General features: G+C 43.4%; 1 protein-coding gene across 1 annotated transcript in view; it reads left to right on the plus strand.

The window, feature by feature from the left end:
- phip (PHIP subunit of CUL4-Ring ligase complex) overlaps nucleotides 1-22,132 on the plus strand; it is a 244,017-nt gene that overhangs the window by 21,266 nt on the left and 200,619 nt on the right. The window contains exon 7 of the mRNA XM_078542472.1: nucleotides 20,809-20,969. Within this exon, the coding sequence (XP_078398598.1) occupies nucleotides 20,809-20,969 (161 nt within the window). The remainder of the gene's footprint in view (nucleotides 1-20,808; nucleotides 20,970-22,132) is intronic.

Genomic DNA, 22,132 nt, shown 5'->3' on the forward strand with positions numbered 1-22,132 from the left:
TTGTACACTAAAACTAATTGTTTCTTGGGATCAGATTGGGTCAAAACAGCATCTCTCATCAGTGCTTTCTACACTTCTTCAAATGCTTTCTGACACTCCACAGTCCACTCCCAATCTATCCCATCTTTGAACAGTTGATGCAGTGGATTGAATGTATTAGCTAAGTAGGGGGTGAACTTTTTTAAAAATTCATTCATGGGATGTAGACTTCACTGGCTGGGCCAGCATTTATTGCCCATCCCTAGTTGCCCTTGAGAAGATGATGGTGAGCTGCCTTCTTGAACCGTTGCAGTCCATGTTGGGTAGATACACCCACAGTGCTGTTAGGAAGGGAGTTCCAGGATTTTCACCCAGTGACAATGAAGGAACAGCGATATATTTCCAAGTTAGGATGGTGAGTGACTTGGAGGGGAACTTCCAGTTGGTGGTATTCCTATCTATCAGCTGCCCTTGTCCTTCTAGGTGGCTGTGGTCGTGCGTTAGGACGGTGCTGTTTAAGGAGCCTTGGTGAATTCCTGCTGTGCATCTTTGTTGATGCTGCTACTGTGCGTTTGTGGTGGAGGGAGTGAATGTTTGGATGTGGTGCCAATCAAGCGGGCTGCTTTGTCCTGGACAGTGTCAAGCTTCTTGAGTGTTGCGGGAGCTGCACTCATCCAGGCAAGTGGGGAGTATTCCATCACACTTTTGACCTGTGCCTTGTAGATAGTGGACAGGCTTTGGGGAGTCAGGAGGTGAGATACTCGTCGCACGATTCCTAGCCTCTGACCTGCTCTGGTAGCCACAGTATTTATATAGCTGGCCTAGTTCAGTTTCTTATCAATGGTAACCCCCCAGGATGTTGATAATGGGGAATTCAGTGATGGTAATGCCATTGGACATCAGGGGCGATGGTTGGATTCTCTCTTTTTGGAGATGGTCATTGCCTGACACTTGTGTGGCGCGAATGTTACTTGCCACTTGTCAGCCCAAGCCTGGATATTGTCCGGGTCTTGCTGCATTTGGACATGGACTGCTTCAGTATCTGAGGAGTCACGAATAGTACTGAACACTGTGCAATCATCAGTGAACTCCCCCACTTCTGACCTTATGATGGAAGGAAAGTCATTGATGAAGTAGCTGAAGATGGTTGGGCCGAGAACACTACCCTGAGGATCTCCTGCAGTGATGTCCTGGAGCTGAGATCACTGACCTCCGACAACCACAACCATCTTCCTTTGTCCTAGATATAACTCCAACCAGTGGAGAGTTTTCCCCCTGATTCCCATTGACTCCAGTTTTGCTAGGGCTCCTTAATGCCGCACTTGGTCAAATGCTTCCTTGATGTCAAGGGCAGTCACTCTCAACTCACCTTGGGAGTTCAACTCTTTTGTCCATGTTTGAACCAAGGCTGTAATAAGGTCAGGAGCTGTGTGGCCCTGGCGGAACCCAAACTGGGCGACAATGAGCAGGTTATTGATAAGCAAGTGCCGTTTGATACCACTGTTGATGACCCCTTCCATTACTTTACTGATGATGGAGAGTAGATTGATGGGGCAGTAATTGGCCAGGTTGGATTTGTTCTGCTTTTTGTGTACGGGACATATCTGGGCAATTTTCCACATAGCCGGGTAGATGCCAGTGTTGTAGCTGTACTGGAACAGCTTGGCTAGGGTCACGGCAAGTTCTGGAGCACAAGTCTTTAGTACTATTGCTGGAATATTGTCAGGACCCATAGCCTTTGCAGTACCCAGTGCCTTCAGCTGTTTCTTGATGTCACGTGGAGTGAATCAAATTGGCTGAAGACTGGCATTTATGATGCTGGGGACCTCCGGAGGAGGCCGAGATGGATCATCCACCCGGCACTTCCCGCTGAAGATTGTAGCAAATGCTTCAGCCTTATCTTTTGCACTGATGTGCTGGGCTCCTCCATCATTGAGGATGGTGATATTTGTGGAGCCTCCTCCTCCAGTGAGTTGTTTAATAGTCTACCACCATTCACGACTGGATGGGGCAGGACTGCAAAGCTTAGATCTGGTCCGTTGGTTGTGGGATTGCTTAGCTCTGTCTATCAGTTGCTCCTTATGCTGTTTGGCATGCATGTAGTCCTGAGCTGTAGCTTCACCAGGTTGACACCTCATTTTTAGGTATGCTCGGTGCTGCTCCTGGCATGCCCTCCTGCACTGAACTTTTCATTGAACCAGGGATGATTCCCTGGCTTGATGGTAATGGTAGAGTGGGGAATATGCCGGGCCATGAGGTTACAGATTGTGTTTGAGTACAATTCAGCTGCTGCTGATGGCCCACGGCGCTTCATGGATGCCCAATCTTGAGTTGCTAGATCTGTTCGAAATCTATCCCATTTAGCAAAGTGTTAGTGTCACACAACACGATGGAGGATATTGTCAATTTGAAGGTGGGACTTCGTCTCCACAGTGACCACGCGGTGGTCACTCCTACCGATATTGTCATGGACAGATGCATCTGTGGCAGGCAGGTTGGTGAGGATGAGGTCAAGTATGTTTTTCCCTCTAGTTGGTTCCATCACCACCTGCCGCAGACCCAGTCTAGCAGTTAAGTAATTTTGGACTCGGCCAGCTCGGTCAGTAGTGGTGCTACCGAGCCACTCTTGGTGATGGACATTGAAGCCCCCACCCAGAATACTCTGCACCCTTGCCACCCTCAGCGCTTCCTCTAAGTGGTGTTCAACATGGAGGAGCACTGATTCATCAGCTGAGGGTGGGCGGGACGTGGTAATCAGCAGAAGGTTTCCTTCTGATACTTTGAAACTTCATGGGGTCCAGGTTGATGTCGAGGACTCCCAGGCCAACTCCCTCCCGACTATGTACCACTGTGCCTCCACCTCTGCCAGTGGGACAGGACATACCCAGGGATGGTGATGGTGGTGTCTCGGACATGGTCATCCTCACGGAATCATATCTTACAGACAGTGACAGGCTGTTGCTCGACTAGTCTGTGAGACATCTCTTCCAATTTTGGCACAAGCCAAAGATGTTAGTAGGACTTTGCAGGATTGACAGGGCTGAGTTTGCCAGTGTCGTATCCAGTGCCGGTGTCATTTCTGGTGCCTAGGTCGATGCCGGGTGGTCCACCTGGTTTCATTCCTTTTTTGTGACTTTGTAGTGGTTTGATACAACTGAGTGGCTTGCTAGGCCATTTCAGAGGGCATTTAAGAGTCAACCAGGTAAGGATGACAGATTTCCTTTCCTAAAGGACATTACTGTACCAGATGGGTTTTTACAACAATTGACAAACAATTGACAATGGTTTCATTAATTCCAGATTTTTATTGGATTCAAATTCCACCATCTGTGACCAGATTCAAACCCGGGTCCCCAGAGCATTACGCTGGATTACTACTCCAGCAACAATACCACTATGCCATCGCCTCCCCCTTAGAACATTCATAGGGATTGTTGTATATTCTTTGAAGTTGTTATTTGATCTCTGGTCTCTTTGCTTTCAAAATCACTTAAACATTCTCCTGCATTGGATGGACACCTTCACTTGGCATCATGAAGCGACACTTATGCTTTTTAACTTTGATGCCATACTCTTGAGGTCGATCCAGGACATTACAGTGTTCAACCTTAAAATGTTATCTTTCTCTGTCTTGCTGCTAATTAGAACGTCATATAAGAATCAGCACACTCCTTTCACCCCATTTAGTACCTGATCCATGATGCTCTGGGGAACACTAGAGTAGCAGTAGAAACCCTGAATGTTAGCCTTTCAAACTAGTACAACCCTTTGTGTGTTTCAATGATATATACAGTACCTTGCTCTCGTTAGTTAATTCTCATTGCAAATATGCATTTGACCAATGTATCTTGCTGAATATCTTTCCATTGGCTAAAGTAGAAAACAAATCTTCCCTGGTAGGCCATGGGTCAGTATTATTTTCGATCACCGTGTTTACTTTTTGCTTATAATCTCCACAAATCCGAAGCGGCCCACTTGCTTTTCGAACTACCACAGTGGGTGTAGCCCATTCGCTGCTCTTCACTTTCTTAATTGCTCCTGTTCTTTCTGATCTAGCTTCTTCCTTACTGCTTCTAGCTTTGCATGAGGCACTGGCCTAGCCTTACAAGATGTTGGCTGTACATTTTGCTCTATTTTGACTTTGGCATTGTGATGCCTAATTTTATCATTTGGAGGTCCTTGCTCAAAGGTCACTTTGTGCTCTCTTAGCACTTCCTTAAAATCCTGCAGCTCCCTTCCTAACAGTACTATGAGTGTACCTACACTAAATGGACTGCAGTGGTTCAAGAAGGCAGCTCACTACCACCTTCTCAAGGGCAACTAGAGATAGGCAATAAATGCTGGCCCAGCCAGCGAAGCCCACATCCCATGAATGAATAAAAAAAAAAGACCAGTGTACTCTTACAGGTCCCAACAGTAAATAACTCAGCCCAGTTTAACCATATTTTCTTAGGTCAATTCCTTCCCATCAGGGAGACTTTGTTCCCTCCCACTACTACCAATGGCAAGGAATAGGATGCATCATCATATTCCACCCTAACACACACTTCACCTAACACTGGAATACTGTTATTGGAATTACTAGTCAGTTTCACATCTGTTTTGCATAAGAGGATGTGAATTAGAGCCTTTCTGTACTCTCCTTCCGAGGTACAGACATGGCTGCAGCTGTATTAACGATGAAAGCAGGTTGTGAATCTCCAACTTTCATTTTTACTGTGGGCGCTGGAATTATATCTTCAATGCTTTTACACTCACCTTCCATGTGCTGTTTTTCTTGCTCTTTGACTGAGTACAACTCTTGATCTTCCTGCTTGATATCCTCTTCTGTTCATAAGCACATTTGAAGATTTCTGGACTCCTGATCTAGCTATAAATCTACCACAATCTCAAACTGGTGCATGGCTGCGACCTGGAGCTTTTCCGTGACCTGGAGCATTGCTGATTCCTGTACTCCTGCATGCTGTCTCGAAATGATCGGCTTTCCCACAGACACAGCACTTGGACTGGAAAGGGGGGCATTTAAATGATTAGTGGTTACCGTGGCGATGGTAGCATCTGAAATTTCTGACCAAGACAGTGAACTTGGCTCTCATGGCCTGAATCTCGCTGAAATCCAATGGACCTCCCCTGGCAGCTCAGGAATGACACCAGTCCTCTTTGCCAGGGTTGAATTCTTCATTCTCCTCAAACATGGCTTCAGTGCCATTTTATCCAATTATGTGCTGTGCTGACTCGCTGTGTACCTGAACATGATGTGCACATGCAGCGATTTTTCAAATTGTTTAATCTTCCTCAAAATCAACTTCAGAAGTTCCAAAAATAAGACAAAATATTCTTCAGTTCTTAATTGTGCAGTGAAATGTAAAAACAAATTCCATCCCATCCTCATTACCATTTTTCTGTTGTGTACTTCACCGAGAGAAACTCACTATGTGAATTCACTAAGTAGCCATTATTGAACCAGCTTTATTTACACCTCCGCAGCAGAGAGGGCAAATATAACAAAAAGCTCAGGTCTTCTAATATATTACATTTGGGAAATTCCAAATTCTCTGTTGTCAGTGGTATTGTATCAGTGACGGTTACGAGGCAAAATGGGCCATTGTACCTGGAAAGTCCATTTCAAAGATGTGTGGCTATTGGGCGATGTTGCTTTCATCCTTTATCCTACTGATCCACAAAAGAGGGCACTAGGATGCAATTATGTCAGGATGCTGCTGATTGGTTTTGATGCCATGTATGTTTTTCTTCAGTGAATTTGTGAGTAGGGAATGGATCTGTTTTTTAAATCCTACTTTGGTTTCCCACTGTTTGTGTTAGGCACATCCACCATCCTGCCTTTGGTGACTGCTGCTACTTGACAAAGTAGGAGGGAAAATTGGAGGACTCATCCTGAACTACATTCACATGCCTTCTAGCTTTTATTTAGATTGACTCTGGCAGAAATTCTAAGTGGGTTGTTTGTCTACCTTTAGCTGGAGTTGTGTGATGTTGAGGCACCCCAGAAGGGAAGCGGAGACAGTTTTTTTAAAGAATTCCTCACGCAAAGGCATATTAGATTGTTATGGGAACTCAGTCTAGCCAAAATTCTTGAAGAGCTGACAATCTCTTCAAGCAAATGCCAACACCATATTAAAATGAAATTTTATGGGGGCCGTAAAGGTTTGTGTGTTATTAAGATAGCATAATGTTAAATATCAACCTTAAACAAAACTTCAAGGATTTTGATTTTAATCTACATTGCAGTTCAATTTCCCTTATAAAAATTCAGCTGTTAATTGTTGCAAGGTGAAATTGATTTTTAGCTCATTGTGGGAGACAGCGCAGAGAGAATAGCAGCTTTGAATCCCTCCTTTTATTTAGTAAGTTACTCTACTCATCCATGTAAGGAATGTTACTGCTGCAGAATGGAATACTTTCTCATTTTAAGCACCTGATATTACTTACCTTCAGGCCAGAAGATGAATAGCAAATACAAAGTAAAGTTCTCTGCGCTGAGCAGTGTGCCATAACCCTGGCTTTAGAACAGCACCCTCTGCTGTAGCAGCCTGACATTTGCATTTCCCACAGCAGCTGTACTGATGGCTTCTCTGAGTGGAATTGATAAATTAGTGGCAGCACTGTGCTATGAATTTACCTGTCTCTAATCTCCTCCAGCACCACAGTCCTCTGAGATAGCTGTGCTCCTACAGCTCTGACTGCTTGAATCACTCTATCAATGGTGACTGTGCCTTCAGTGCTAAGGCCTTAAGTTCTGGCATTCTGTCCCTTAACCTCGCCACTTCTGTACCTCTCTTTCTTCCTTTATGACTTTCCTTAAAACTACCTCTTTGAATAAACTTTTGGCCACGTGCTGTAATATCTCCCAATGTGGCTCTGTGTCAAAATTTGTTCTGTCACACTGCTGTGAAGTGTCTTGGGATGTTTTATTTCATTAGTGGGGCTCTACAAATGCAAATTGTTTGTTGTTTGTTTGAGAATGTTAAAACTACATTTTGCATTGAGCCATTATTGTCAACAGACAATGTTACTTGATTCATCTCAAAACCAGATTAACTGTGCAACTGCTGACTGTTAAATGTAAACTGGGCTACGCTACATAAACATTTTAAACTGCAATTCATGCTTCCTTGGTTTTCATTAAAGTTCTCATCTGACCAAGGTCTCACCTGACTCTTCTTGGCGACCTGGCCAACATGTCTCTGCCACAACCCCCCAACCGAACCAACAACAAAAAAAAAAATCTAACTGATCATTTTATCTCATTTCTGTTTATGGAATATTGCTATCCTTTTTGCTGTATTTGTCCAAAATGGCACTTCATAACTAATTATTTAGATGTGAAACACTTCTGGGATATCCTGAGTGTGACGAGGCACTATATTCTATCTTGAAAGTGTGAGTTGACACCACGGTACTTTAAATATAAAATTTGAATGTTCTCATATCTTACTGTAGGACATTTCATCAGGTGTTATCTTCAGCTGATCAATTTGCATATGCTATCCCTTTCTGTGGTGTAGCAGTGCAGACAAGCTTGCATGCATTTTTACAGGTGCTGCAGGTACTGATGTGGACCAATGCCCTCAAGGTTTTAGTCATGGGAGATAAAACACAATAGTGTGAAGGGTTATTATTTCCATTGGGCAGGAAGAAAAATTGTTTGGGTGACTGTTTCAGGAGCTGCCTAAACAGGGAACAGCTTTCTTGTCTATTCTCCCAGGAAGGGAATGATGCATAATAGTTGAACCTGAAGAGAGGAGGAAGCTTTGTAATGGTCTATTGTGTAAAGGTACCACCTGGAGTTACAGTGGGCCATACAGACAGATTTGGTCCTTGTGGTACATGAGGAAGTGTGCTGGGATGTTTGAAAGGGGGCTCTTGTTTTTAACAGCCAAAGGGGAGATGCTGAGAAAGCTCCAGAAGGTAGATACTGAATGCTACCGCTGAGCCAACATTCATTCCCTTGGGCATTTGTAGTTTTCTAAAACTCTACATTGTTCAAATTATGCATCATGCTGATCTCCAACACCCTGTTACAATGGCTAGCTCAAAGAATTGAGAAGCTCAAATTATTGAAAATAGTTTGAAATGAAATCGTCTTTTTTGGTGATCTCCATTGTAATCTTATCATTGTGAAGTTATACTGTGCTCTATTTACATCTGTACATCTTTCCATCAACATTGCATTTTTAAGCACTAATCAAGAATTACAGATTAAAGCATTAAATTGTCAAACAGGAGATCTAGGGTTGAATGTCAATGCTCTACTGAGCTTGCAATGGTGAGTAGGCATTATTTAGTTAATCAATTCTATCGTTCCATAAAGAAGAATCCATAAAGAGTCTCTAAACTTTCCACATAGTTGAAGTTCCTTATCCATGGTACTGTTCTAGTGAATCTCCCCTACATCCTTTCTAAAGCTTTGACCTCCTTTCTAAAGTGTGGTCCCAAGAATGGAGCAATAATCCAACTGGGGCAAACCAGTGATTAATCAAGGTTTAGTATAACTTGCTTTATTTTGTGCAATATGCCTCTGTTTAGAAAGTCAAAGAATCTGTATGCTTTTCTTTAACAGCCTTCTCAATTTGTTCTATCACCTTCAAATATTTGTGTACATCCATCCCCAGGTGTCTCTGTACTTCACCCTCTTTAAAGTTATACCATTTAGTTTAGATTGCCTCTCCTCCCCTGTGTTAGTATTCATACATCAGTGCTTTAAATATTATTTGCCCTGTGTCTGTGCTATTCTCCTCATTCTCTACCACCTTTGATTATGTGTCATCTACAGACTTTGAAATTATGGCCTATCTGCCCTTGTCTAGGTCATTGATACATAGCAGTGGGAAAGTGAGAGAAAGCAGTGGGCCGAATACTGACCCCTGGGGGATTCCACTGTGTACACTTCCCTCCAGTTTGAAGGACAACCATTCACTACTACTGTCTGCTTTCTATGTTTACAAAGGCTGCCGGTGCTCCTTTAATTCCATGGGTTTCAATTTTGCAACCAACCTTGTTGAATGGTATTTTATCAAACACCTTTTGAAAATCCATATACATGACCTCAACTGAACTATTTACATCAACCTGCCCTGTTACTTCATCAAAGAACACAATCAAGTCAGTCAGACATGGGGCCAGAGCTTCTGAGGAGTGGCAATCACAGTTGGAGAGGTGGGGGGTAGTTGGGGGGTTGGGGAGGGGCAGTTAGGGTGGGGGGGGGTGATGGTGGGGGGAAGTATGGGGGTAGTTGGTGGGGTTGCAGGATAGCGCAGGATAGTGCAGGGAGGGTGGGGGTAATAGTCGGTGGGCTATGGTCGAGTAGTCAGGGGGTGGGGGAGGGTAGTTGGGGAATTGGGAGGTTAGGCGGGAAGGTGGGAGTTAATTGGGACTGGAGGGGTAGTTGGGGGGTTGGTCTGGGGGTGTCCAGTAGTGTATTGGGGCGGGGGGGGATGCGGGGATGGTGGAGCTGGGTGTCAGTAACATAGATACTCAGGAGTTAGAAGTGGTTTTAATTATTCTAACTTTTCCTGGGGAACTATTCTGGCAAGAGAGACGGAACTATCCGAAGTCTCCGATTTAAATCGGAGACTATCACATGGTTTCCAGTGCAGGTTAATTGCTCATCAGAAGTTTGAACTTTTGAGATCCCTTTATCTACTAATCTATTCTCATATTCTCTTTTTGCCCACCTTAGTTCTTTTTCACTTCTCCACTGTACCTTTTGTATTGAATTTTGTTTGCTACTGAATTATGAGGCTGGCATTTATCATCAGCCTCCATTTTCTGTTTTATTTCAGTCTCTCTGGATATTACCGGGGCTCGGTCATGTAGGTGGTGATTGGGAGGGTGGGCAAAGTCGCATACAGGAAACCAGTGTGCCACGGAGCTTTAACACCAAAATGAGCTTCTTTCTTAGCCTTCTTTCATCGGCATGTTCCCCACCTGGAAATCAGTCTGATCAGGCTTGGCTTTCAGTTGGGAGAGGGGCACTCTGGAGCAGGGTAGCACAACCAGATAGGTTCAATCCCAAGGGGGTGTTGGGCATCTGATTCCCAAGCCTGGGGGTCAGGAGAATGGGATCTGATCCCGGCATGGGTGTCTGATCCCTGACACTAAGGGCTTTTATTGGGGGTAGGCGACTCTGATCTAGGAGAATTTGGTGGTGCTGTGGGTGTGTTGGTGGGGAAGCATTCATGCTTCTTGTCCGCCAGCAGTACCATTAAGGCACTTATCTTCTCCCCAAAGCTGCTGGGTTTCCCAAGGCCTGGGAGATCTGCCAGTCCTCCACAAAGCCTGCAAAGTTGGTTGAATCAGAGGCGGCTGCCTGCTTCATTGAAATATTTAAACTGCCAACTTGCCTTCAGGGAGAAGGTAGGCTGCCAGTCCTTATCCCGCCTCTTTAAAACCTGAAAATGAACGAAGTTTAAAATTCAAACGTCTGATCTGAACCCAAATCTGCCATTTTGGTGTGCTAAAATTTAGCATTGCATCTTTAGTCATCCAGGGAGCTCAATGGATGTCCATTCTTTCACCTCATGTGAATTGTGTTCAACATTGTACGTTAACAATTTCCTTTTTGATGGCCTTGATTTCTCATTTACTGTTTTACCCGCCAATCTTTGATTCCAATACCCTTTCAACTTACTGAAATTAGTCACCCCCTAGGTGAGTGGTTTTATGTTTAATTATTCCTGTGCTTTTCCATACCTCCTCTAAACCTAGTGCTATTGCGATCACTTTTTCCAAAATGCTGCGGCTAAAACGTGCTTCACACGCCCCACTTCGTTCCTCAGAACCTGACCCAGTACAGGTTCCTTCCTCAGAGTGCAGTCACAATGTTGGGGGTTTACTATAGGCCTCCCAGTTGCTGGCAGGAGATTGAGGAACAGTTATGTAGGCAGATTTTGGAAAGATGTAAAAGCAATAGGGTTGTTGTGGTGGGTGATTTTAACTTTCTCTATATTGACTGGGAATCACTAAGCGCCAGAGGTTTGGATGGTGCAGAATTTGTAAGGTGCATCCAGGAGGGCTTCCTGAGACAATATGTAGATAGTCCAACTAGGGAAGGGGCAATACTGGACCTGGTATTAGGGAATGAACCCGGCCAGGTGGTCGAAGTTTCGGTAGGGGAGCATTTCGGGAAAAGTGACCATAATTCAGTAAGTTTCAAGGTAGTGGTGGATAAGGATAACAGGAGTCCTCGGGTTAAGGTGCTTAATTGGGGGAAGGCTAATTATAACAATATGAGGCAGGACTGAGGAATCTAGACTGGAGGCGAATGTTTGAGGGCAAATCAACAACTGACATGTGGAGGACTTTCAAACGTCAGTTGATAAGAATTCAGGACCGGCATGTTCCTGCTAGGATGAAGGATAAGTATGGCAAGTTTCAGGAACCTTGGATAACGAAGGATATTGTGAGATTAGTCAAAAAGAAAAGGGAAGCATTCGTAAGGGCTAGAAGGCTGGGAACAGATGAAGCCCGTGAAGAATACAAAGAAAGTAGGAAGAAACTTAAGCAAGAAGTCAGGAGGGCTAAAAGGGGTCATGAAAAGTCACTGGCAACCAGGATTAAGGAAAATCCCAAGGCCTTTTATACATAGGTAAAAAACAAGAGGGTAGCCAGGGAACTGGTAGGCCCACTCAGGGACAGAGGTGGGAATCTGTGTATGGAGCCAGAAGAAATGGGAGAGATACTAAATGAATACTTCTCTTTGGTGAATACTGATGAGAAGGACTTAGTGGTCGATTTGTCTAGGGAAGAGTGTGTAGATAGCCTGGATCATGTTAAGATCAAAAAAGAGGAGGTGTTAGGTGTCTTGAAGAATATTAAGGTGGATAAGTCCCCAGGGCCAGATGAGATCTACCCCAGAGTACTGAGGGAGGCAAGGGAGGAGATTGCTGGGGCCTTGACAGAAATCTTTGTACCCTCACTGGCTACGGGTGAGGTCCCAGAGGACTGGAGAATGGCCAATGTTGTTCCATTGTTTAAGAAGGGTAGCAGGGATAATCCAGGAAATTACAGGCCGGCGAGCCTTACGTCAGTGGTAGGGAAATTATTGGAGAAGATTCTTCGTGACAGGATTTACTACCATTTGGAAGCAAATGGGTGTATTAGTGAGAGGCAGCATGGTTTTGTGAAGGGGAGGTCGTGCCTCACTAACTTGATCGAGTTTTTCGAGGAAGTGACAAAGATGATCGACAATGGAAGGGCAGTGGATGGACTTCAGTAAGGCCTTTGACAAGGTCCCTCATGGCAGACTGGTACAGAAGGTAAAGTCGCACGGGATCAGAGGTGAGTTGGCAAGATGGATACAGAATTGGCTTGGTCATAGAAGGCAGAGGGTAGCAGTGGAAGGGTGCTTTTCTGAATGGAGAGCTGTGACTAGTGGAGTTCCGCAGGGATCAGTGCTGGGACCTTTGCTGTTTGTAGTATACATAAATGATTTGGAGGAAAATGTAACTGGGCTAATTAGTAAGTTTGCAGATGACACTAAGGTTGGAGGAGTTGCAGATAGTGAAGAGGATTGTCAAAGGATACAACGGGATATAGATCGGTTGGAGACTTGGACGGAGAAATGGCAGATGGAGTTTAATTTGGACAAATGCGAGGTAATGCAATTTGGAAGGTCTAATACAGGCAGGAATTATACAGTAAATGGCAGAACCCTTAAATGCATCGACGGGCAGAGGGATCTGGGTGTACAGGTCCACAGGTCACTGAAAGTGGCAACGCAGGTGGATAAGGTAGTCAGGAAGGCATATGGCATGCTTGCCTTCATTGGCAGGGGTATTGAGTTTAAAAGCTGGGAAGTCATGCTGCAGCTGTCTTGAACCTTGGTTAGGCCACACTTGGAATATTGCGTGCAATTCTGGTCGCCACATTACCAGAAGGATATGGAGGCGTTGGAGAGGGTGCAGAGGAGGTTTACCAGGATGCTGCCTGGTCTGGAGGTTATTAGCTATGAGGAGAGGTTAGAGAAACTCAGATTGTTCTCACTAGAGCGACGGAGATTGAGGGGCGTCTTGATAGAAGTTTACAAAATTGAGTGGCATGGACAGAGTAGATAATCAGAAGCTTTTTCCCAGGGTGGAAGAGTCAATTACTAGGGGACATAGATGTAAGGTGAGAGGAGAAAACTATAGAGGAGATGTGCGGGGCAAGTTTTTTACGCAGAGGGTAGTGAGTGTCTGGAATTCGCTGCGAGAGGAGGTGGTGGAAGCAGGTACGATAGTGGTGTTTAAGAGGCAGCTTGACAAATACATGAATAGGATGGGAATAGAGGGATACGGACCCCGGAAGTGCAAAATGTTTTAGTTGACGGGCAATATGATTGGCGCAGGCCTGGAGGGCCGAAGGGCCTGTTCCTGTGCTGTACTTTTCTTTGTTATTTGTTCTTTTTTCATTGGGCTGGAAAGATGCTGATCAAGAAAATTCTCTTAGGTAGATTTCAGGAACATTTCCTCCCAACCACCATTTCCAACCTTTGCCCTTAATGCTGTTATTTTCTCAGAATATAATTAAGATATTTGAAGTCCCCATTTTTTACTGCACTCTAAATTTTTTATGTGCTTTGGTGCTTGGGATTAGCTGTTTACATCCACCTGTACATCCAGATGGAAACTTGGTTTAATATCTTGTCTGAAACGTAGCACATCCAACAATACAGTGTTCCTCTCAGTACTATACTGAAGTGTTGCCATAGATTATGGGCTCAGTTTCTTATTATGTCAAAGATTTTTGATATCCCTTTTTGAAGGAACTAAATGGCACATCAATTGTTTTTGCTGGACATCTGTTCCACCTACCCACTGTCCTGTGGATGAAAATTTATTCTAATATCTTGTTGGGAGCTTATTTAATTTTAAAACTGTGATTGTTTTTAATTCTGTGCTCACAGTCCAAAATAAGCAATCTTCCTTAATTTATGTTATTTATGTCTCTCGAGGCCCTAGGTGGAGTTTTTACCAATGCATGCCGTTTCCGATAGCAGAACTGGAAGTGGGCGCCACTTCTGTTCTCTTGCTTTCTGCTGGCTCCTTTGCGATTCCAATTAAAATTTAAAGTGCCTGTAGCGTGCTTGGGAGACACGTGCAATCATGCGGCTGGGGAAGCTTTTTATTGGCGAAACCCACCTTGAGCTGACAGAGCGGCAGAAGGCTATAAAAGAGTCTCCTGGTCAAACAGGGAGGCTCTGCATCAACCACGACTTTCCTGCCAAATGCCATTGCCCAATAACACAAGACTCACTGAGAATGCAAAGGTGGCATGGGTGTCTTCCAAATTTAAATTTCACTTGCAAATATTTCACATTACATTGGTTTTACTTTCTTCATGTCTTGATTACTGTTGTTTGTTGAGATTAGCTAGTCAGAGAGTTGAGTGTACTGGCACGCCTCATGGTATTGATGGTTACAGGGGAGTTAGGGACACTTCCTTTATTGTGGAAGAAACAGTTCACTCTTAATTGATGGTGTCCAGTGTTGTACATGCCACTCTGAGGGGCATGGCTGAATTTGCAGGCTTAGCTAGCCCTTCCTTCTGTGCGTTGTAAAGGACATTGCCTGAGATCGCTCTCAGTGGGGATAATTTGAATATGTTGTAGGTGAACTCAAACCCCTGTAAGGACTCTGCTAGCCAACACCCTGAGATGGATCAACATATAAACAGTACTGATCCACCCTTTAGGCCCCTGGTTTTCATAAATTGACTGACTGTCCCCACCCATAAAGGGCACCAGGCCCCTTCTCTCTTCCATTTCTCTATGCCCTGATCCCACCCTCTGATCTTCCTTGGATCAGGCTGCACTATCTCAGGCCCTGACCCCACTCCAGAACCCCCCTCACCCCTGACTTGCTCTTGCCGGTCCCAAGCCTCCTTGCAAGTTGCCATTCTCCTGCTCTCCTCCCTTGTGCTGTAGAGTTCAGCAAGGAAAACTGCTGATCTCATACAACTATGCAAAGCTGACTGTTGCATGCCATCTTTAAATCAAGGCGAACCAGGTGCCATGAGATTCTCGTGTGCTGCTGACATTATCTTGAAGGTCGGATGGAATTACAAAATGTTTTAATACAATGAATATTCATTGCATGCAAATATATTGCAAGTTGGAGCCCACCGCAGGACGGCCCGAGACCTTACCCGCCACAAACATGCCACTGGCTTGATTTCTAAATTTGAACCTGTTGTCAGGAAAGCAAAATTTCAGCTCCTGCCTAATTAAGTCAACCCACCCACCACGTTTGCCATTCTTACAGGCCCCATAAAATTCCCCCCCTGCGTAATTTATCATGTTCCTCCCCCTCCCCTTGTCTCTTCACTTGCACTGAGTCAAAAACCTGGAAATCCCTACTTTACAGCACTCTGAGTGTACCTACACCAGATAGACTGTAGTGGTTCAAGAAGGCCATAAGACATAGGAGCAGAAATTAGGCCATTCGGCCCATCGAGTCTGCTCTGCCATTCAATCATGGCTGATAAGTTTCTCAACCCCATTCTCCCGCCCTCTCCCCGTAACGTTTGATCCCCTTACCAATCAAGAACCTATCTATCTCAATCTTAAATACATTCAATGACCTGGCCTCCACAGCCTTCTGTGGCAATGAATTCCATAGATTCACCACTCTCTGGCTAAAGAAGTTTCTCCTCATCTCTGTTCTAAAAGGTCTTCCCTTTACTCTGAGGCTGTGCCCTCGGGTCCTAGTCTCTCCTACTAATGGAAATATCTTCCCCACGTCCACTCAATCCAGGCCTCTCAGTATTCTGTAAGTTTCAATCAGATTCCCACCTCATCCTTCTAAACTCCATCAAGTATAGACCCAGAGTCCTCAAACATTCCTCATATGTTAAGCCTTTCATTCCTGGGATCGTTCTTGTGTACCTCCTCTGGACCCTCTCCAGGGCCAGCACATCCTTCCTGAGATACGGGGCCCAAAATTGCTCACAATATTCTAAATGTGGTCTGACCAAAGCCTTATAAAGCCTCAGCAGCACATCCCTGCTTTTATATTCTAGTCCTCTCGAAATAAATGCCAACATTGCATTTGCCTTTCTAACTACCAGCTCAACCTGCAAGTTAACCTTAAGAGAATCCTGGACTAGGACTCCCAAGTCCCTTTGCACTCCAGATTTCTGAATTCTCTCCCCATTTAGAAAATAGTCTATGCCTCTATTCTTCCTACCAAAGTGCATGACCTCACGCTTCCCCACGTTGTATTCCATCTGCCACTTCTTTGCCCATTCTCCTAACCTGTCCAAATCCTTCTGCAGCCTCCCCGCCTCCTCAATACTACCTGTCCCTCCACCTATCTTTGTATAATCTGCAAACTTAGCCAGGATGCCCTCAGTTCCTTCATCTAGATCATTAATGTATAAAGTGAAAAGTTGTGGCCCCAACACTGACCCCTGCGGAACTCCACTAGTCACCGGCCGCCATCCTGAGAAGGACCCCCTTATCCCCACTCTCTGCCTCCTGCCAGACAGCAATCTTCTATCCATGCTAGTACCTTGCCTCTAACACCATGGGCTCTTATCTTACTGAGCAGCCTTCTGTGCGGCACCTTGTCAAAGGCCTTCTGGAAGTCCAAGTAGATAACATCCATTGGCTCTCCTTTGTCTAACCTACTCGTTACCTCCTCAAAGAATTCTAACAGATTTGTCAGGCATGACCTCCCCTTGATGAAACCATGCTGACTTTGCCCTATTTTACCATGCACTTCCAAGTATTCTGAAATCTCATCCTTAATAATGGACTCTAAAATCTTACCAACGACCAAGGTCAGGCTAATCAGCCTGTAATTTCCCATCTTTTGCCTCACTCCCTTCTTAAACAGCGGGGTTACATTAGCGATTTTCCAGTCCTCTGGGACCCTCCCTGACTCCAGTGATTCGTGAAAGATCACCACTAACGCCTCCACTATCTCTTCAGCTATCTCCTTCAGAACTCTGGGGTGTAATCCATCTGGTGCAGGTGATTTATCCACCTTCAGACCTTTCAGTTTTCCTAGCACCTTCTCCTTGGTAATGGCCACCATACTCACCTCTGCCCCCCAACTCTCTTGAACTTTGGGGATGTTACTCGTGTCTTCTACCGTGAAGACTGACGCAAAGTACCTATTCAGTACAGGCGGCTCATGAACATACGAAATAGGAGCAGAAGTAGGCCATTTGGCCCGTTGAACCTGCTCCACCATTCAATAAGATCATGGCTGATCTGTTTGTGTTTCGAATTCCACATTCCCATCTACCTCTGATAATCTTAGATTCTTGTTAGGCAAGGGAATCAATCTACTTCTGCCTTAAAAATATTCAATGACACCGCCGTCTCCTGAGGTAGAGAGTTCCAAAGTCGCACAACTCTCTGAGAGAAAAAAAATTCTCCATCATCTCTGTCCTAAAAGGGTGACCCCTCATTTTAAAACAGTGCCCTCTAGTTCTGGACTCACCCACAAGAGAAAACATCCTTTCCACATCCACCTTGTCAAGGCCATTCAGATCTTATATATTCCAATCAAGTCACCCCTCACTCTTCTAAACTCCAAGCGGAAACAAGCCCAGTCTGTCTAACCTTTCCTCATAAGACAACCTGCTTATGGTAAACCTCCATCGCCTCCAATGCAATTACATCCTTCCTTAAATAAGGAGACCCAAACTGCACACAATATTCGAGACATAGGCTCAATAATGCCCTGTATAACTGAAGCATAACATCCTTACTTTTATGTTCAATTCCTCTCATAATAAGGGATAGCATTCCATTAGCCTTCTTAATTACTTGCTGTGCCTGCATACTAACTTTTTGTGACTCATGCACTAGAACACCTAGATCCCTCTGCACTCAGAACTCTGCAGTTGTTCTCCATTTACGTAATATTCTGCTTTGTTATTCTTCCTGCCAAAGTGAACAACTTCACATTTTCCTACATCATACTCCATCTGCCATATTTTTGGCCACTCACTCAACGTATCTATATCCATCTGCAACCTCCTTATGTCCTCTTCACAACATATGTTCCTCCCTATCTTTGTGTCATCTGCAAATTTAGCTACCGTGCCTTCACTCCCCTCATCTAAGCCATTGATATAAATTGTAAAAAGTTGAGCCCCCAGCTCAGAACCCTGCAATACTCTACTCGTCATATCTTGCCAATCAGAAAAAGACCCATTTATGCATACTCTGTTTTCTCTCAGCCAACCAACCTTCTATCCATGCTAATGTGTTACCCCCTACAACATGTGCTCCTACTTTGCGCAAAACCTTTGATATGTCACATTATCAAATGCCTTCTGGAAATCCAAATACAGCACATCTACAGTCTCCCCATTATCCACAATGCATATTACTCCTTCAAAGAACTTCAATATATTGGTAAAGCATGATTTCCCTTTCACAAAACCCTGCTGACTCTTCCAGATTACCTTGAGTTTCTCTAAGTGCCCAGCTATAACCTCCTTAATGATCGATTCTAACACCTTCCCCATGACAGATGTCAAGCTAACTGACCAAAGTTTCCTTTTTTCTGCCTCCCTCCCTTCTTGAATAGAGGAGTTATATTTGCTACTTTCCAATCTGATGGAACCACTACCACCACCCATACGCAATTGGCCTTGTCAGCAATGCTCACATCCAATGAAAGAATAAAACAATCCTCAACCCCCAATGAAAATAGAATTGTTCCAGTGCATCTCTTAACTTGAAGCCCTAAGTACCAGAATCACCCTTGTTGATTTCTGAGGCCATTCCAATTATTTGATCTCTACTTTTTTCAAATCTGTTCTTTGAATGCGGCGATGCAAGCAAAACCATATGGCCATCCCTAGTTGTTGAGAAGGCATTGGGCTGCTTTGTGATGTATTTGCTTCTATAATGTTGTAGAGTAAGGAATTTGCCTTTGACCAGCATGGATGAAGAATGTGACTTGGAGATAATGGTACATTTGTGATGCTGCTGCTCTTGTTAATGCAGCCATTGGGGTTGCAAAGCTGGAAGGTGCTGTCAACATAAGATACTGTGAGCTGTAGCTGCAGTGAAGGAGATGAGTCCATTGGTAGGAGTGCTTGTCAAGCAAACTTTTTTCTTATTCTTTCATGAGATGTGAGCATTGCTGGCAAGGCCAGCACTTGTTGCCCATCCGTATGTGCCCTTGAGAAGATGATGGTGAGCCTCGTTCTTGAACCACTGCAGTACATCTGTTGTAGGTACACTCACAGTGCTGTTACAAAGGTAGTTCCAAATTTTTGACTCAGCAACAGTGAAGGAATGGCAATATGGTTGATTGTAGTGTGCCCATAACTACAAACAATATTGCAGACAAGTCATACTTAGACATTTAAGGCAAAATATTTGCAACTTACAGACATATATGTTCCAGTGTATGTCAGCAGTACAACACTTTCATGTTGTCTGGGAGTTTTCAGGGAGTTAGTAACAATTACACTCAGATCCTTTTCCTTTTCTGCAATTGCTAATGGACTTTCAAATTAGGACTTATTGTATAAACACTTACTGATCAAGATGTATTCCGCTGTATTCATATCTGCATTGAAGTTCATCTGCTTAATTAGTTCAACTCTCTGAGTGAAGACAAAAGAGCAATGTCGATGGTTTCTGCACAGGTATCCACAGGTTGTATTATTTATTTTCTATTTTGAGTGAATATAATGGATATTCTGGGAATGGGAGAAAAGAGAGCAAATATAGGGGTGGGGTGGGGTGGGGGCAGGGAGTTGATAATTACTTTCACTGGTGGTTGCAGTTCTATTCCACAAGATTTGACAAAATTCAGGTTTGTATTGCTTTATGGTGATAACAAATTCCACAAATTGGGAAGTAAGATCACCAACAGTGTATGATGTTGAGCATGTGCTTTATTTTTTTTTAAATAAAAAATACTCTTGTAAAAGAAAAGCTACTCCTTTACTGCTGTGAATAGTTGAAACGTTAACACTGACCCTTCCAAAGTACAGGTTTGCATTCTAGAGGGGAAACAGTGAACAAAACAAAATGTTTCGATAAAACCATATAATTAAGTACATATATAGTACACAGCTGTCAGCAAACTGTCACAATCACCAAATTCCATAATTGTTCTTACATTTGCTGTTTATTCATAATTCCCAGTATTTTTCTCTCCTCTTTGTACTCCACTTATTTCTCCCTCTCTCGTCTCTCATTTCTTACATAACAGGAAACTCTACTAAGATGAGGAATTTTTATCTTCCACAGTATGCCAGAATGCGTGTTACTCAAAATTGATTCAAGTCAGAGAGGCCTTGTAGTTGTGTGTCAAACTGATGATGCAGTTATGTGCATCATTGTTTTTATTAACTTTTTTAAAGTACTGAATTGTGAAATGACAGTACGTCTGTACTTTCCTGAAATGTTTGCTGTTGCAGTGCTATAGAATATTAATAGACAAGTTGAAGAATAGGCACTGGTCCCTCCCTGATTCTTTTATTCCTATAATTTTGTTTAAATTTAAAATAAAAATATTAATTGATCTTGTAGAGACCACACAAGGAGCAATGATTTAATCTCAGTAGTGTTTATAATCAGAACTTCATGCTGAATTTAAAACGCAAAGCTGGTAACTTTGTGCTTTAATTTGATGTGCAGCACTCCCTTTCGTAAGGGCTGCAATGGCTTCTTTACTTTTGAAAGTGTAAATGTTCCTTTGATTTAACATGTTTGACTGGAGCCATCTATAATTGTAAAATAATGTGTCACGATAGTCATTTTGTTATTCTGCTTCATGGTGTGTACCATTTTGAAAACAATATCTGCTATAGTTTGCAGATCATAAACTTTCTTTTTCTTATTTGCAGTGGATACTGTTCGGGCACGACAGCTCACGGGGAGCTTTCGACTCAGTCAGCTTGTTCCTACAGCTGTATATCTACATATGAAGATGCACAAGCGAATTCTGGGGCACCTATCATCTGTTTACTGTGTTACTTTTGATCGGACAGGGAGGAGAATATTTACTGTGAGTTTCTCTTTAACCGTTTCACTTTGAAATATTTTACATATTTTTCCCATCTATTGTGAAGTTGAGTATTTTTTAAAAGTATTTTTTAATGTTACCAAGGTAAAAATTTGCCTTTAAAGTAACATGCAGTGCAGGTCTGTTCCTCATAGAAGTGCTGTAGATCAGACACCAAGATTTGTTTCTCATAATCCTCATTCAGAATAATTCCATTTATTAACAAGATTCTTAATAGATGTCCCATAATTTTCCAGTTCAAACCTTGCGCATTTTAAATTTTTGCAAAAAGCAAATAGTTACTGATTATATATTTTGGGGTAAGGGGGAAACACCAAGGATTCCCTATGGTTGACATCACCTGAGCTTCACTATATCATTTCCTGGACTGACTACAAGGAATGGCAAATGGAGCCCTGTACTTTAAAAGTAAATAATAAAAAATTGACTTAGTTTCACACTTTTAAATTCTCTCCACATGGACGATTGCCTTTCTGCTCCCTGACCTTCAGCCCATATTCTGTTAATTTTGGATTCTTTATGATGGACTTCATCCAGCTAAATGTTAGCAAAATTGAAGTCATCCCCTTCAGCTTCCTGCCAATCTCCAACTTAATTTCATCTCCCCAGCTGTCAACTTGGGCTAAGGTCAGAGGTGTGGAATTTTGACATTCTGCTTGGCCCTATTCTCTGCTTTCTCTCCCAAATCTGACCCATTATTAAAACTGCCTTCTTTGAACTCTAAATCTTTATCTCCCTCTGCCCCTATAGCTTCACCTTTGGTTCTGAAATGCTAAATGTTGCCTTTATCATTTGGACAATATATATTTCTTCCAACATCCCTTTGTTCTCTTCTCTTGTTCCACCCCCGCCATAGACCATGTTACCCAAAGCATTACGCTCCACATTCTCAACCATGCTTAGGGTTGTAGCCACGTCTCTCTAAGGTCTGCTGGTGCTGTGAGTGAGAATTAATGTTAAGATGTCTTCTGTTTTTTAATCTCCATGGTCCATCAAATATTTCCATAGTCTCACCCCTCTCTGCAACTTCTATAAACCATGATGTACCCTCCGCTTTTATGAAATCTACCTACTGGCTAACCAGCAGTAAATGCTCCTTCAGTCACTAGTCCCTCATCTTCCAGAACCTCCTTTTTTCAGTAGCC

The sequence above is a fragment of the Cetorhinus maximus genome, chromosome 5, assembly GCF_964194155.1.
Source record: "Cetorhinus maximus chromosome 5, sCetMax3.hap1.1, whole genome shotgun sequence".
NCBI lineage: Eukaryota > Metazoa > Chordata > Chondrichthyes > Lamniformes > Cetorhinidae > Cetorhinus > Cetorhinus maximus.